The sequence below is a fragment of the Cuculus canorus genome, chromosome 14 (assembly GCF_017976375.1).
Source record: "Cuculus canorus isolate bCucCan1 chromosome 14, bCucCan1.pri, whole genome shotgun sequence".
Classification (NCBI taxonomy): Eukaryota; Metazoa; Chordata; class Aves; order Cuculiformes; family Cuculidae; genus Cuculus; species Cuculus canorus.
The window spans coordinates 1,540,896-1,555,019 of NC_071414.1; the positions used below are offsets into that span (position 1 = coordinate 1,540,896).

At 53.3% G+C, this 14,124-nt stretch overlaps 2 protein-coding genes across 2 annotated transcripts; both read left to right on the forward strand.

The window, feature by feature from the left end:
* Positions 1-471: 471 nt before the first annotated feature.
* LOC104054869 (protocadherin gamma-B1-like) lies at positions 472-6,015 on the forward strand. The gene has a single exon (XM_054079276.1). The coding sequence runs from the start codon at positions 1,299-1,301 to the stop codon at positions 3,825-3,827; it is 2,529 nt and encodes an 842-aa protein (XP_053935251.1). The 5' UTR covers positions 472-1,298; the 3' UTR covers positions 3,828-6,015.
* LOC128853615 (protocadherin gamma-A10-like) lies at positions 5,918-8,969 on the forward strand. Its single transcript, XM_054079710.1, has 2 exons — positions 5,918-8,680; positions 8,904-8,969. Exons 1-2 carry the CDS (start codon positions 5,918-5,920, stop codon positions 8,967-8,969), a joined length of 2,829 nt encoding a protein of 942 aa, XP_053935685.1.
* Positions 8,970-14,124: the final 5,155 nt, after the last annotated feature.

Sequence of the window (14,124 nt, forward strand, 5' to 3'; positions counted from 1 at the left end):
ACCTCTTGACTCCTGAAACACTACAAATTCAAACTACCTGCTCGATCTGATAGGTCATTAATTTGTCACCGTGAATGTAGGTGCAGCTGGAGGAAAAGAAGTTGTCCTCCACTGCATGAATGGCCAGAGTTAGCAGGAAAATTATGACTGAGAATGGGAAGAGTTTTTCCATTGTCATCTACAGAGACTCAGCTTTGGAACACATGCGACAGCTACTCCACCGGATAGGCAAGGTAGAGAGCTTTCTAACCTTTCCTTGTCTTCTGCATAAGGGGCTGTGGTGATACAGCCTTCCTTCAGGTCATGCCTTTTTCCTTCCTCACCGTAAAATAGAATGTTAATGTACAGGTGAGATACAACAGGTGCACGATCTGTCTCTTTTCTCTCGGCTCGTTCAAGCAACGATAACTGCGTTCGACACTTGCCAGAAAATAATCTTAAGGTTTAAGACCCGCTGTAGTAACGGCCGGACTAGGAGATGAGGACGTGGTTTGTCAGAGACACAGACAAAAGACATTCGAGGTTGGTTTGTATGGTACTGGTACGAAGATGCTGGGGTTTGAATGCCAAAAGAAATGAGATTCGGTAGGTGTGATGTGTTCGCTATGGTTTTCTCAATGGCTGGGAATCCCGGCTTTCCTCGTCCATCACTGATCACGATTCATAGTAGGAAAGCTGCGTGCCAGCTCGGGATCTCTCTGCTATCGAAAATAAACCCGCCATTCTCCAGCAGTGTTTCAGCGTTCGTCCCGTCCTGCTGTTTCTCTCCCGGTGGAAAGGAGAGAAAGGTGTCAGCGGGTTCACGCCAGCGCCTCACCCGAGAGATCACTGCAGAACAGAAAGAGGTCCCGCGCCACATTCTCCGAATAACGGGAGAGGAGTCGTCCTGCAGAAGACGTGCAAGCGAACGGAATCCAGACAATGGGAATTCCCAAGTACACCGTTTCAGCACAGATACGTTTTGTGTTTCGCGCTATTGACAACATCTGTGTTTCCCAGCCGGCGCGAGTGCGATTTAAGTACGCGCACAACAGGACCTCTGGGTTGTTCTCTAGGACCCTGCGGTTCTCACGCAAGGACTCAGGGTGTCACTGTCGGCCAAGGCGGAAAAGCGGCTCCGCCATCGGCTCTTCTCCGACCCGCCTCCCGCTCAGTGCCTCTCCGCGCAGAGCAGAGCAGGACCTTCCCGACTCAGCCTGTCCTCCCGTCGGCAAGAGATTTCGTATATTTATTTCTCTCAGCTGCTTGGAAACTCCGATTTAAATTCGTCTGCAGAATACGCTTCAGCAAAGCAGAGCATGGAGATGCGAGCGGCAGCCGCCAGGCGGGTCGCGCTGCTGTCCGCCTTGCTGCTGGGCTTGTGGTGCCGGGCGGCGGCGGAGCGGCTCCGCTACGCCATCGCCGAGGAGCTGGGCAGAGGCTCGCTGGTGGGGCCGCTGGCGCGGGACCTGGGGCTGAGCCCGGCCGAGCTGCCGGCGCGCAAGCTGCGGATAGTTTCTGGTGATGAGAAGCAATACTTCGTTCTCGGGGAAGATAAAAATCTGCGGGTAAACGAGAGGATAGACCGAGAAGGCATCTGCGGGGCAGTGTCTCCCTGTGTCCTCAGTTTGGAGGCAGTCGTGGAAAATCCTTTCAATATATTTCATGTGAGCGTTACTATCCAGGATATTAATGACAACGCGCCGCAATTTGACAGAGAATTTGTTCTCATAGTCGTGATCGAGTCCACTCCTCCTGGGGCCAGATTCCCGCTGGGCAGTGGAAGAGACCCCGACATTGGGGTGAACTCATTACAAAGCTACCAACTTACTCCCAATCCGCTTTTCTCTCTTGTCGTAACAGAAAGTCCAGATGGGACGAAACACGCCGAACTGGTACTGGAGAAAAGTTTAGATCGAGAAAAACAGGTAACTCACCGTTTGATACTAACAGCGGTGGACGGTGGGGATCCAATCCTATCGGGGACGGCCGAGATTCAGATTAACGTGACCGATGCAAATGACAACCCTCCGGTATTCACCAAAGAGGTCTACAAGATTCGACTACTAGAAAACCTTCCAGAGGGCTCCTTAGCTTTTCAGGTAAAAGCTACTGATGGCGATGAAGGCACAAATGCAGAAATTACTTACTCTTTCAGTAACACCGCGAGTAGTGTTCGCAAACTCTTCACTTTGGATCCCAGGACAGGGGATGTGACGGTTACAGGCCCCTTAGATTATGAAGAAGGGAAATATTACGAAGCGAGCGTTGAAGGCAAGGACGGGGGCGGCCTGAGTGCGCACGCCAAAGTGCACATAGACATTCTAGACGTCAATGACAATGCACCAACCGTTTCTATTCTACCTATCTTGAACCCGATACCTGAAGACGCGGTGACGAGCACAGTTGTGGCTGTAATCAATGTCCGTGACAGAGATTCAGGGGATAACGGGGAAGTGAGCTGCAACATCGAAGATGATTTGCCTTTCAGACTAGAATCATCATCAAAGAACACCTACAAATTAATAATAGGCAGTGTCCTGGACAGAGAAACGGTCTCCACGTACAATATCACCGTCGCTGCCAGGGACCGGGGCGTGCCGTCGCTGTGGAGCCGCGCGTCACTGTCGCTGGAGGTGTCGGACGTGAACGACAACGCGCCGGTGTTCTCGGAGGCGGCGTACAGCGCCTACGTGTGGGAGAACAACGCGGCGGGCGCGCTGCTGGTGCGCGTGTCGGCGCGGGACTTGGACGCGGGCGCCAACGGGCGCGTGAGCTACTGGCTGGCGGGCGGGAGCGCGGTCGGGGCGTGCGCGGCGTCGTCGGTGTCGGTGGAGGCGCGGAGCGGCGCGGTGTACGCGCAGCGGTCGTTCGACTACGAGCAGTGCCGCGAGCTGTCGGTGTCGGTGCGGGCGCAGGACGGCGGGGCGCCGTCGCGGAGCTCGACGGCGACGGTGCGCGTCTTCGTGCTGGACCGCAACGACAACGCGCCGCGGGTGCTGTGGCCGGCGGCGGGCGCGGGAGCGGCGGGCGAGGCGGGTTTGGCGCCGGGTGCGGCGCCGTTCGAGGTGGTGCCGCGCTCGGCCGAGGCCGGCTACCTGGTGGCCAAGGTGGTGGCGGTGGACGCGGACGCGGGGCGCAACGCGTGGCTGTCGTACGAGCTGGTGCAGGCGGCGGAGCCGGCGCTGTTCCGCGTGGGGCTGCACAGCGGCGAGGTGCGCACGGCGCGGGCCGTGTCGGAGCGGGACGCGGCCAAGCAGCGGCTGGTGGCCTTGGTGAAGGACCACGGGCGGCCGGCGCTGTCGGCCACGGCCACGCTACACGTGGTGCTGGCCGAGAGCTTGCAGGAGGCGCTGCCGGAGCTGAGCGAGCGGCCGTCGGGCGCCGAGGCGGCGGCCGAGCTGCAGCTGGGGCTGGGGCTGGCGCTGGCGCTCCTCTGCGCCCTTTTCGTGCTCAGCGTGGCGCTGGCCGTGCTGGCGCGGCTGCGCGGGGCCGGGCCGCCCGCCGTGCTGCGCTGCCTGGGCGCGCAGCGCTTCTCCGGGGCGGGCGCCGCCTTCCCGGCCGACTTCTGCGAGGGCACCTTGCCCTCCTCCTACAACCTGTGCGTGGCGCCGGGCCGCGCCGTCGCCGACGTCGCTTGGCTGCCGCCGCCGCTGCCCAGCCTGCCTGCGGAGGAGCTGCTCGGCGGGGAGCCCTGCGGGAAGCGGAGCGAGAGCAGCAGCGCCGGCGCGGGAGAGCCGCACGACCACCCCGACGCACCGCAGGTCTGTAACCCGCGCTCTCACGCTCTTATCCGCGAGTCTTTCTCAACCGCCGTTTTTTCTCCCCTTTTTATCTTGATGTTGTGAATGTCAACAGAACCGTTGGTTCTTTCCATTTCAGTATCAAACTCTGAATGAAAACGTGTCTGTGTGTCTCGGGAAATGTCATATTCTTCATTCCTAGTTAATGACAGTCGTCCAGACTTAGAGCGGATGGTGCTGCTGAAACGGTAGTGGCAGTAGCAGCAGGGATTAACTTTTTCTGGCCGGGAAATGCCGATTCGTGTCTCCACGGAGGAAGTAATGAAGGAATGAGCGGGGTATTTATCCCCCTTCCAGTACCAGCAGATATTAAGCGGCAGCACTACTTGTTCCTTTAGTGGTGAGAGGTTCAACTGAGAAGTTTAGACTCCTCCTTGTTCTGAATTAGGAACAGCGGATGTGGTGAATGATGGATTCTGCGAGACGGAGTAGGGAAGATGTGGTCTTTCAAACCGCCGTCCTCTTTTCCGCTGGGTTTTGTCACGCAGTGGGAATGGGGGATGCTGATCCGTGTGTCTGGGAAGAAAGGAAAGATCGATATATTTCCCTTCTGTTCCGGGCAGACAGTTCAGCCGCGGCACTCTTCGGTGTCTTCAGTGGTCACAGGTTCAGATTCAGCGGAGACGTCTTGTCTGCAACACTTGTGTTACGATCCTGTCGGTTTGTATCAGTGAATCCTTACTGTGTCGAACGAGATCAGCTGATTCTACCCGATAGACTCGAGATTGGCGCTTAATGTTGGAGGTGTTTCCTTCCTGATCGATTTTTCCTGAAACGCTGTACTTGGACCTGGTTGATAGCTGGATGCAAACTACCCGGTGTATGCCTTTTCGATATGAGACTGAAGGAAAACGTGTATGTGGCTCCATGAATGGAGAAATTACGGCTGGCTCCTCCCTGGTGAACGTTCCTCCTTCGTCGAGTGCCCTCTCACCTTCTGGAGGAAGGCTACTGCAGGAACGGCAGCTGAAATAGGACAGATAAATTGTATTCAGGCATGATTTCTCGGAGATCTTTGTGCAGTTATTTCTCATTGCTTTTTCTTGGGTAGTAGATCCATCTTTTATACCTTCCTCACCTCATGCATAGGTGAAAACGTAGAATGCAAGCTCTAGAAAAAATAACATGTATCGCCTCTTGTATTTCAAACTGGCTCTTCTCTTCTCCTACAGGACAACATTTCCTGCCAACATGGTTATTCAAGGATCAGATAAATTACTGATAAACGTCAGTGTCTTAACCGTCATTTTTAAGACAATCAAAGCCTTTTCACTGTCGTTCAGGCTGTAGGGTTATTTGGATAACTATAAACGTGTATAAACAATGTGAAAAAGAACTTTCTGCGGACCATGAAGAAAAAGAAATCACACATTGAGCTTTCAAGAGTTTAATGCTGTAGCCATTAGCTCTGTGACGTTACTGAAGCATATAATTGCACTCATCCAGTTCCAAAATAAACTAACTACTCCTTCGGCATTGCCTGAGACTCCTTGTTTCCTTTTGTGGGAACTGACCGCACCTTCTTCAGCCTTTAAATGTCTGATCTCAGTCGATGTTGGTGGAGCTGTTAATCTGGACGTGTTCCGTATGAACTGAAGTAGTTCAGGAAGAGTTCTTGGTGCTGGGATTAATGTGCGGGACAGCTCTGGCGGGTGTTGTGTGTATGTGAATTTTTCATTTCTCTTTCAGAGCCCATTCTCTTTGGCTCTCCTTCTACCACCCATTCTAGAATCGTGGTTTTGGACTAAAATGCTTAAAGAGTCTTAATATTTTGCACCAAGCTTGGTTGTTACTAAATATGGTGGTCAGGATTGTGGTTTTAGAATAATGGCGAAAGAGTCTCCACCTTCAAATAAGAAGAAATATTTTAGTTTACATACATGGCTATTACCCGTGCGGTAAATCCGCGGCTGCATTAGAGGGGGAGGTGTCTCCATGGCTACTTTGTTCTATTGGTTGGGATAAGGAGATTTAGTGTGGCCGCGTGATGCCGCTAGGATCTTCTGGAAGAGTGAGGGAAAAGTCATTGAAACCCGACTGCTACAAAAACTGTGACATTCCTGGTGGAGATTCTGCTTTCGGACTGATGGGATAAGGTTCCCGGTGTGTACTTCGTGATGTTTTCCTCTTTATATATGGCCATTTCAAGCGCTCGGTTGCTGGTCATCGGTGGGTGCGTGCAGTGCCGGGAGGAGGCTGCGGGCGCCGCTGTTGACCGAGGAGGAGCGGTCGGGAGGTGGGAGCGGTGGAGGCAGCCCCGCCCGCTGCGGCGCGGCTCGCTGTCTGTCTGGGGTCTGTCTCGGCGGGCGACGGGCTGCGAGCGTCCCCGCGGTGCGGAGCCGCGGTGCAGCGAGGCGGAGGGGCCGGCGGCGGCACCGGGCGGCAGCGGCGGTGCGGAGCTAGAGTCGGGGTCGGTAGCGGAGGGGGTTGTGGCTCGGCGCGGTGTGTGCGGGACGGCGGCGATGCGGGCGTTGGGGAGGCGGTGGGGCCGGCGGGAGCGAGCGCTGCTGTGGTGCGTGCTGGGGGCGGCGTGGGAGGCGGCGTGGGGGCAGCTGCGCTACTCGGTGCTCGAGGAGATGCCCAAGGGCTCCTTCGTGGGCGACGTGGCCAAGGACCTGGCGCTGCAGCTACCGGCGCTCCGCGAACGTGGGGTCCGTCTTGTATCCGAGGGCAAGACTCAGTATTTGTCCCTGCACGGGAAGACGGGACATTTAGTGACGGCAGAGAGGATCGACAGAGAGCAGCTGTGCCGGGTAGCGGAGAAATGCGTGCTGCACAGTGAGATCATATTGGACTCAGATATGCAGATTTTCGAAATCGAAGTAGGAATCACGGACATTAACGACAACTCTCCCAGTTTCGTAGAGCCAGAAACGGAGCTGAGAATAAGCGAGACGACAGCCACGGCATCGCGCTTTCCCCTGCCTGAGGCCCACGACCCGGACTTGGGAAGGAATTCCGTGCAGAGCTACGAGCTGAGCGGCGACGAGCACTTCTCGCTGTCGGTGCAGACGGGCCCCGGCGGGGCTGAGCGTCCCGAGCTGGTGCTGGCCAAGGCTCTGGACCGGGAGGAGGCGGCGTCGCACGAGCTGGTGCTGAGGGCGATGGACGGCGGCGAGCCATCCCGGACGGGCACGGCGCGTCTCCGCGTGACGGTGCTGGACGCCAACGACAACGCGCCCGTGTTCAGCCAGGCGGAGTACACAGTGCGTGTGCCGGAGGACGTACCCGTGGGCTCCACCCTCGTCACCCTCACGGCCACCGACGCCGACGAGGGGACGAACGGACATGTGCAATATTCGATGAAGAAAAAGCAGGATCTGGCAGCGGAGATTATTCGCCTGAACTCAGAAACAGGAGCGATCACGCTGTTGCAGAGCTTGGACTTCGAGGAAGGAGACTACTACGAACTGGAGGTACAGGCACATGATGGAGGAGATCTTTTCGATACTGCGAAAGTGGCGATCACAATTATAGACGTTAACGACAACGCGCCCCAACTGACAGTGACTTCTCAGCAGACCGTGATCTCTGAGGATGCCCCGCCGGGGACGGTGGTGGCTCTGCTGCGCGTCCAGGACCTCGACTCGGGCCCCAACGGCGAGGTGCGGTGCTCGCTGGAAGGGTCCGTCCCGTTCCGTCTACAGAGCTCGCGGGGCAGCTACTACAGCGTGGTGACGTCGCGGGAGCTGGACCGGGAGAAGGTGTCGGAGTACAACGTGACAGTGCGGGCGTCGGACGGAGGGTCGCCGCCGCAGTGGAGCAGCGCGGTGTTGTGTCTGCGGGTGCTGGACGTGAACGACAACGCGCCGGTGTTCTCGGAGGCGCGGTACAGCGCCCGCGTGCGGGAGAACAACGCGGCGGGCGCGCTGCTGCTGCGGGTGCGGGCGCGGGACGCGGACTGGGGCGCGAACGCGCGCGTGCGGTACCGCCTGTGTGAGGGCGTCGTGCGGGGCGCGGCGCTGTCGTCGTACGTGTCGGTGGAGGCGGAGACGGGCGCGCTGTACGCGCTGCGGTCGTTCGACTACGAGGAGGTGCGCGAGGTGGGGCTGTGGGTGCGGGCGGAGGACGGCGGATCGCCGTCGCTGAGCAGCAACGCGTCGGTGCGCCTGGAGATCGTGGACGAGAACGACAACGCGCCGCAGGTGCTGTACCCGCCGTCGTCGGGCTCGGGCTCGTCGGGGTCGGTCGTGGAGCTGGCGTCGCGGTCGTGGGAGCCCGGCTCGCTGGTGGCCAAGGTGGTGGCGGTGGACGCGGACGCGGGTCAGAACGCGTGGCTGTCGTACGAGCTGTGGAAGGCGACGGAGCCGGGGCTGTTCCGCGTGGGGCTGCACAGCGGCGAGGTGCGCACGGCGCGCTCGGCTCTGGCCCGCGACGCGTCGCGGCACAGCGTGGTGGTGGTGGTGAAGGACCACGGGCGGCCGGCGCTGTCGGCCACGGCCACGCTGACGGTGGTGCTGGCCGAGAGCGTGGCCGAGCTGCTGTGGGAGCTGGGCAGCGCGGCGGCGGCCGTGCCGGGCGAGGCGTCCGGCGGGCTGACGCGGTGGCTGGTGGTGGCCGTGGCGGCCGTCTCCTGCCTCTTCCTCGCCTTCCTGCTGCTGCTGCTGGCGCTGCGCCTGCGCCGCTGGCGCCGCTCGCAGCTGCTGCCGCCGCCGGGCAGCGGAGCCTTGCGCGCCGTCCCGGGCTCGCCCTTCGTGGGCCTCGACGGCGTGCGCGCCTTCCTGCGCTCCTACTCGCACGAGGTGTCGCTCACCGCCGACTCGCGCAAGAGCCGGCTCCGCTTGTCGCCCGACAGCGCCTGCGACACGCTGCCGGCCCGCCCGCCGCCCGACGAGCCCAAGCCGCTGCTCGACGAGGACCCTGACGCCGCCCGCCGCGACCCCCTCGCCGCTGTCCCGGTGAGTTAATTGTGTGCCTCTGGCGGGAGTGGCTCCTCCGCGCTGTCCTCTACCGCTCCCCTGCAGTGGCTACTGCCAGTATTTACTACTAACTGCCATAGTGGAAGACATTTGTGAAGGAGAAACTAGGCACTGCCTTCTGTGTCTTTGTATTTATTGAGGAAACAGCGAGTTTTACATAACCGGGAACTCAGTTATTGTCAGTGGCTCTTGCTCTCCGCAGGTGGTCAGATTGGTCAGTGTAACAGTCGGTGTGGAGTCGGGAGAAATGGACCTGGAGTTGGCTTGAGTTTCGTTCGGACAGATCTTTTTCTTATCACGCTCCAGGCAGTTTCTCAGTTTTCTCCTCTGACAAGTGCGATACCTGTTTTCCTTTTAGCTGTAGCTCTTCCGAATTGACATATTTCACTTTCAGGAGGTGGACGTTGCCGTTATTTGCAAGGTCAGATTTCTTTCCGATGGCCAAGGTGCCTAAGTAGGATGAGATCGACTTGAAACAGGACGCTAATGGCCCATTTACGCTCCGCCGAGCTGTCCACCGCCTACACACACACGCATACACCCCCACACACCCCCGCCGCTTTCGGTATCTGGAAGGGGGAGGTCGAGTTACAAAGGAAGGCAAAGCCTCTTTCAGCACCGCGCTACGGAGGATCGTTACTCGGTGTTCCAGTTGGAGAGGGATGTGGAAGAAGTGGGGCTGCTGTTGTCTTGAGTTACATTTGGCTGGGCTTTGTATTTTTATTCTGTCGTTCCTGTGTTCCACGCTGTTCCCTGACCCGTTCTCTCCTGGAGGTGCGGTGCTCTTTCACTAGAGGAATTTCTCTTCCTTCTTAGTACAGAGAAGTAAAGATGTCTGGGTGAAGTCCGTGGGTGATCGTGGTGCCTGATGAGGAATAATGGTCTGGGGAATTGACTTTGCTGTCGTGTACTTGCAAATTCTGAGGGTCGCGGAACACCCTGCACGGCATTATGGAGACAAAAGGTGTGTGAGCTGTTCCTGATGGGCTGTTGAAGGGTCCAAGAGATATGGTTGCTCTTTTTCCTGCTCAGTGTCCAGCTGTTGTATCATGCATCACAAATTTGATGTTCCAAATGAATTGTTTCTAGAACGTAAAAATATATTCCTGGTGCCTCTGTGTTGAAGATTATGCTATGATCCTTCTGTAACAAACACTTTTAGAAACCGTTTTCCTTCAGTTATTACATAAAGAAAAATACACGTTGTAGGAAGTAGTATATTATTCATGGTAAAGGAGAAGTTTTCTGTGCAGCTTTTCTTTTGGTTGAATCTGTCTGCAAATGATGAAGAGAAATGGTCTGGTGAACTGGCCGTTTGACGTCCAGCGCTTGCAAATTATGAGAGACAAAGAATACCATGCAAGCTGTGAAGGAATGGGAAAGGGAGTCCTGAGAGTTGTGCGTGTGGGACTGTTGAAGAACCCAAGTTTGCACGTTGCTGTGATGTTTTTACTGATGAGCTTTATTAGGTAATTCTGAGCAATGCCATAATGGGAACTCTGGGCCTTGCAACAGATTTTTCATTCCCTGCTGAATACGTGGATTACGTATGTTCTCTAAACGCAATTATCAAGAATATTGGGTTGTAATCCCATCTTTTCTGCATGTGCCTTTCATGTTAAAGACTTTCATAGGGGTATTTTCTTAAAATATCACTGGATTAAATGTTCTTGGTTGTCACATACGCATGCTGCGAAGTGAATTATTGTCCATAATAAGGAGAAGTTGCCTTTGCCTGTTTGAGCAGATTCTGTCTGCTAATCAGGAAGGTCATGGCATGCAATCTGTGAAGGCTTTGATGGGATTCCTGGGACTGCTGTGTGTGAGGAGGTACTGGTGGAGACATGTTCTGCGTTCTGTTAATTACGAACCTTCAGTGCTGGACTACACTACTAGTCTCCTGTTTTTAGAAATCGCACTGCACAGCTTCCAAGTTGCCAAGTTGTGTGTTGATCAGTCTGCTTTCCTGTTGAGAGGTGTTTTCCTTGAATGATCCTTATTGAACATTGATGAACACTTAAGCTGTGCATTTATCAGTTTGCTTTCCTGCTTTCCTTTTCCCGTGAACAGTCCTTATTTCTAACAGACATACTCTCTACATTAAGATTTGCACATCATGGATCATCCAAATTGTCCAAAGTGCTGAAGAAAGACATTGCTGTCTTCGAGTAGATTCTTGATGACTGGGCTTTTACCAGAGTTGCCAATCATTTGAGGCCTTGAGAACATACTACAAGTCTTTGAATTCTTGTTACAAGCAGAGAAATCTCTTTCAAGTATATGTGTTGTGATGGTTGTTCTCAGATAATGGGAAATTGTGTTCACTACTTTTCATTTAGAGGTGTCCTGTAATATTTGGGCAAGGTGAAAAAAACCTTTCTGTCCAGAGACAGAACAGGTGAAAATGTTTGCAGTGGTATGATTTGAAATGAGTACAAGATAGGTTTAAAGGTTCTGTTTCTCCTAGTCATTATGTGAGGCCCACAGCTGTGGTTCCATGCATTTTCCCTGTTGTATTGTCCAAAGAGATTATATTGAGGAGCTGTGGATGTGGTCTTTGGTGTTTGAGCATCTGTGAGAGCCTCCCACGGCCTTTTTCCCAACCAGATCCCTTTCTTGTGTACCTTCCCCAGCTGACACAATCTGAAATGTTAAGCTACAGTTCCTTCACTTCTGCCAGTTTCCCATCCTCAACGAGGTCCGCATTGTGGCTGATACCACTTCAACCATTAAGAGATGCATTGGAATTGTCGGGCAGGGGAAGCAGTTTCCTTCCATATCTTGAAGGTGCTCAGCTGCCAAGACAAAGACTCTGACAGATTTCTGTTTCCCTAAAGGGCCACTGGATGTCAAGCTCTTTCTCCTGTGTCCGATCTGAGGGCATAATACTGGATGTAGTCCAGGGTGTAATATGGCTGTGAATACAGAGCAAGAGGGTGAAAGGCTGGCTTTGAACTAGGCAAGTAGGTGGTTTAAGCTGAGCAGTAGTTTCATTTCAAGCCTGATACTTTGTTTCCTAGAAGGTCATGCTACCTTTCCCCCATTTCTGGATAGTGCTTTTTTATCTTTAAACCTGGGAATGTTTTTTCGCAGAAAGTACTTATTATTATTGTCAAGCCCTCGGCCACCTGAAAGCAGTCTAAATTTCTAAGACCTGGCTTGAGAAAGAGGTCTCTGGTAGAAGGCGATTACGCTTGCAGCTCCATGAGCAGGCCAGATAGTAAGAAAAATTGATGAGAGCTGACAGCTGTTCCTTAAAATGACATCCTTACTGTGGAGTCCAGAGGAAGAGTTTACGGTCACACATGCGCTTGTAACCTCAGTGATTTATAGGTACTCTTGAGATGAACTTCAACACCTGGAGTGAAGATGGAGAAGACTTCCTGGTGAGTTTCTCTGACAATAATTTCTCTTTTAATGGTTCCTTGCATTCCTGGTCTGCTGTTTTTTATCTCTCTGGTTTCTATGTGTGTTGGTGCAGTTATAAGTAATGTCATATCTTCATTTAGCCAAGTGTTGTGTGTTATTACTTCTTGCTCTTCCTGCAGTTTTTGTGGAAAGCAGGATATGTATTATATTTGTGTCCTGGTTTTGGTAGGCAGAGGAAATAAAAGTCTGACTTCCACAGAAACCATACTTCTGTGGAACAGTGTATGTGGGAATACAGGGGAAGAAATTCCACTAAAGCTAATTGTTTCATATTACCCAGTCTCTGTGCAATGGGTGCTTCTCTTTTAGGTCAGTCGTTTATATCTTTTTCATTCCTTCTGTTTCTTCCCAGGATGCTGGTGAGTGACAAATGTCCCTCCTTCTTGGAGCGATCTTGGTGCATTTTACTCTCGTGATATGTTGTTGGCAGTTATGAGGGTCAAAAGAAAACCTGGAAGCTGTGTAGGGCTGGAGAGAAGACTCGGGGAAGCTCTGCTAGCATGGTGGATCGTAGAAGATGGTGATTTCCCTGTTCATCATAGTTCCTCCGCTAGGCCGATGGTTGTGGTTTCATGCAGTCTCAATTCCTTCTGCTCAATATGTTTGGCCTAAAAGTATTATTGTGACTTCATCCATTCATTTCTCTAGGTTCTGTAGGTTTCTAACTCTTGCCTTGCATGTTGTCATGAGGTACAGCTCAACCTCAGGATGTTCAATCACATGGAAACATCTGTTCCAGCCTTCTGAGTGCAGGGGCAGTTCCCTTAGATGCCTTTGTTTCCTGGAAGTTTGGAGTTCCCTTTGTAACTGCTTTGTTTAGGCATGTGTTGTGTGTCACAGCGTCTTGCTCATCTTACAGCAGGTATGAAAGTCAGGAGATGTGAGGGTATCTTTGTGATCTGTTCTTGTTGGGGAGAACAGATGTAAACATGACCTGCATCACTAGGGAACAGTGCTTGTGATGAAAGAGGGGAGGAGATTCCACCTAAGCCATTGGCTTGATGGCCCATCTAATGTGGACCACAGGACCTCTTTTTGTTTGACCATTTATTATTCGTGTGCTTTAAAATCTTTCTGTTTCTCCTCAGAGTGGTGGTGAGCAGACCTTCTTGATGTGACTGTAGTACATTATCTTCTCATGAATTTCTTTTGCCTATTATGAGGAGGTTACAAGCAAATCTGTTTGTGAACAGAGAAGACCTTGTGGGATATGTGACACCTGAAGGATGCCTGGAGCAAACCAATCATGAGATGGTAGAATTCTCAGTTTTAGTTGAGGTGGGGAAGGGGGTTAGCAGAACGGCTACCTTAGACTTCCAGAGGGCAGCCTTTAGACTGTTCAGAAGGCTGGTTGATAAAGTTCCATGAGAGACAGACCTTAAGGACAAGGGAGCTCAAGAGGTCTGGGTGTTTTCCAGAAGGAAATTTTGGCAGCACAAGAGCAATCTGTCCTCACGTGCTGGAAAGTGAGCCATCAAGGGAAAAAAAACAGCTGAGATCTGGGTAGATATCAAAAAAAGAGGAAAGTCTGTGAGCTTTGAAAGAAGGGGCAGGCACCTTGGAAGGACTACAGGGATGAAGCAAGATCATGCAGAGAGAAAATCAGAAGGGATAAACCCGACTAGAACTAAGACTGGCCAATTGTGAAAGATAATAAAACATCTTTCTACAAATGCATCAACAGTAAAAGGAGGACCAGGGAGACTATCCAGTCCTTATTGGACATAGAGGGAACAACTGTGACAAAGGATGAGGAAAAGACTGAGGTGCTTAATGCCTTTTTTGCTTCAGTCTTTAACAGTAAGGAAAGTTGTTCCCTGTGTATACAACCACACGAGCTAGAGGAGCAGAAGGTAGCTGCCACAATGCAAGAGGAGGTGGTTGGAGACTTGCTTCACCAACTAAACATTCCCAAGTCTATGGGGCTGTATGGGATCCACCAGAGGGTATTGAAGGAGCTGGTGGACATGCTTGCCAAACCCCTTTCTATCATC

Coding starts and splice junctions, on each gene's coding strand:
- LOC104054869 (XM_054079276.1), top strand. CDS start 1,299: ATGGAGATGCGAGCGGCAGCCGCCAGGCGGGTCGCGCTGCTGTCCGCC.
- LOC128853615 (XM_054079710.1), top strand. CDS start 5,918: ATGGCCATTTCAAGCGCTCGGTTGCTGGTCATCGGTGGGTGCGTGCAG. Junction 8,681..8,903: donor ACCCCCTCGCCGCTGTCCCG/GTGAGTTAATTG, acceptor TGCTCTCCGCAG/GTGGTCAGATTGGTCAGTGT.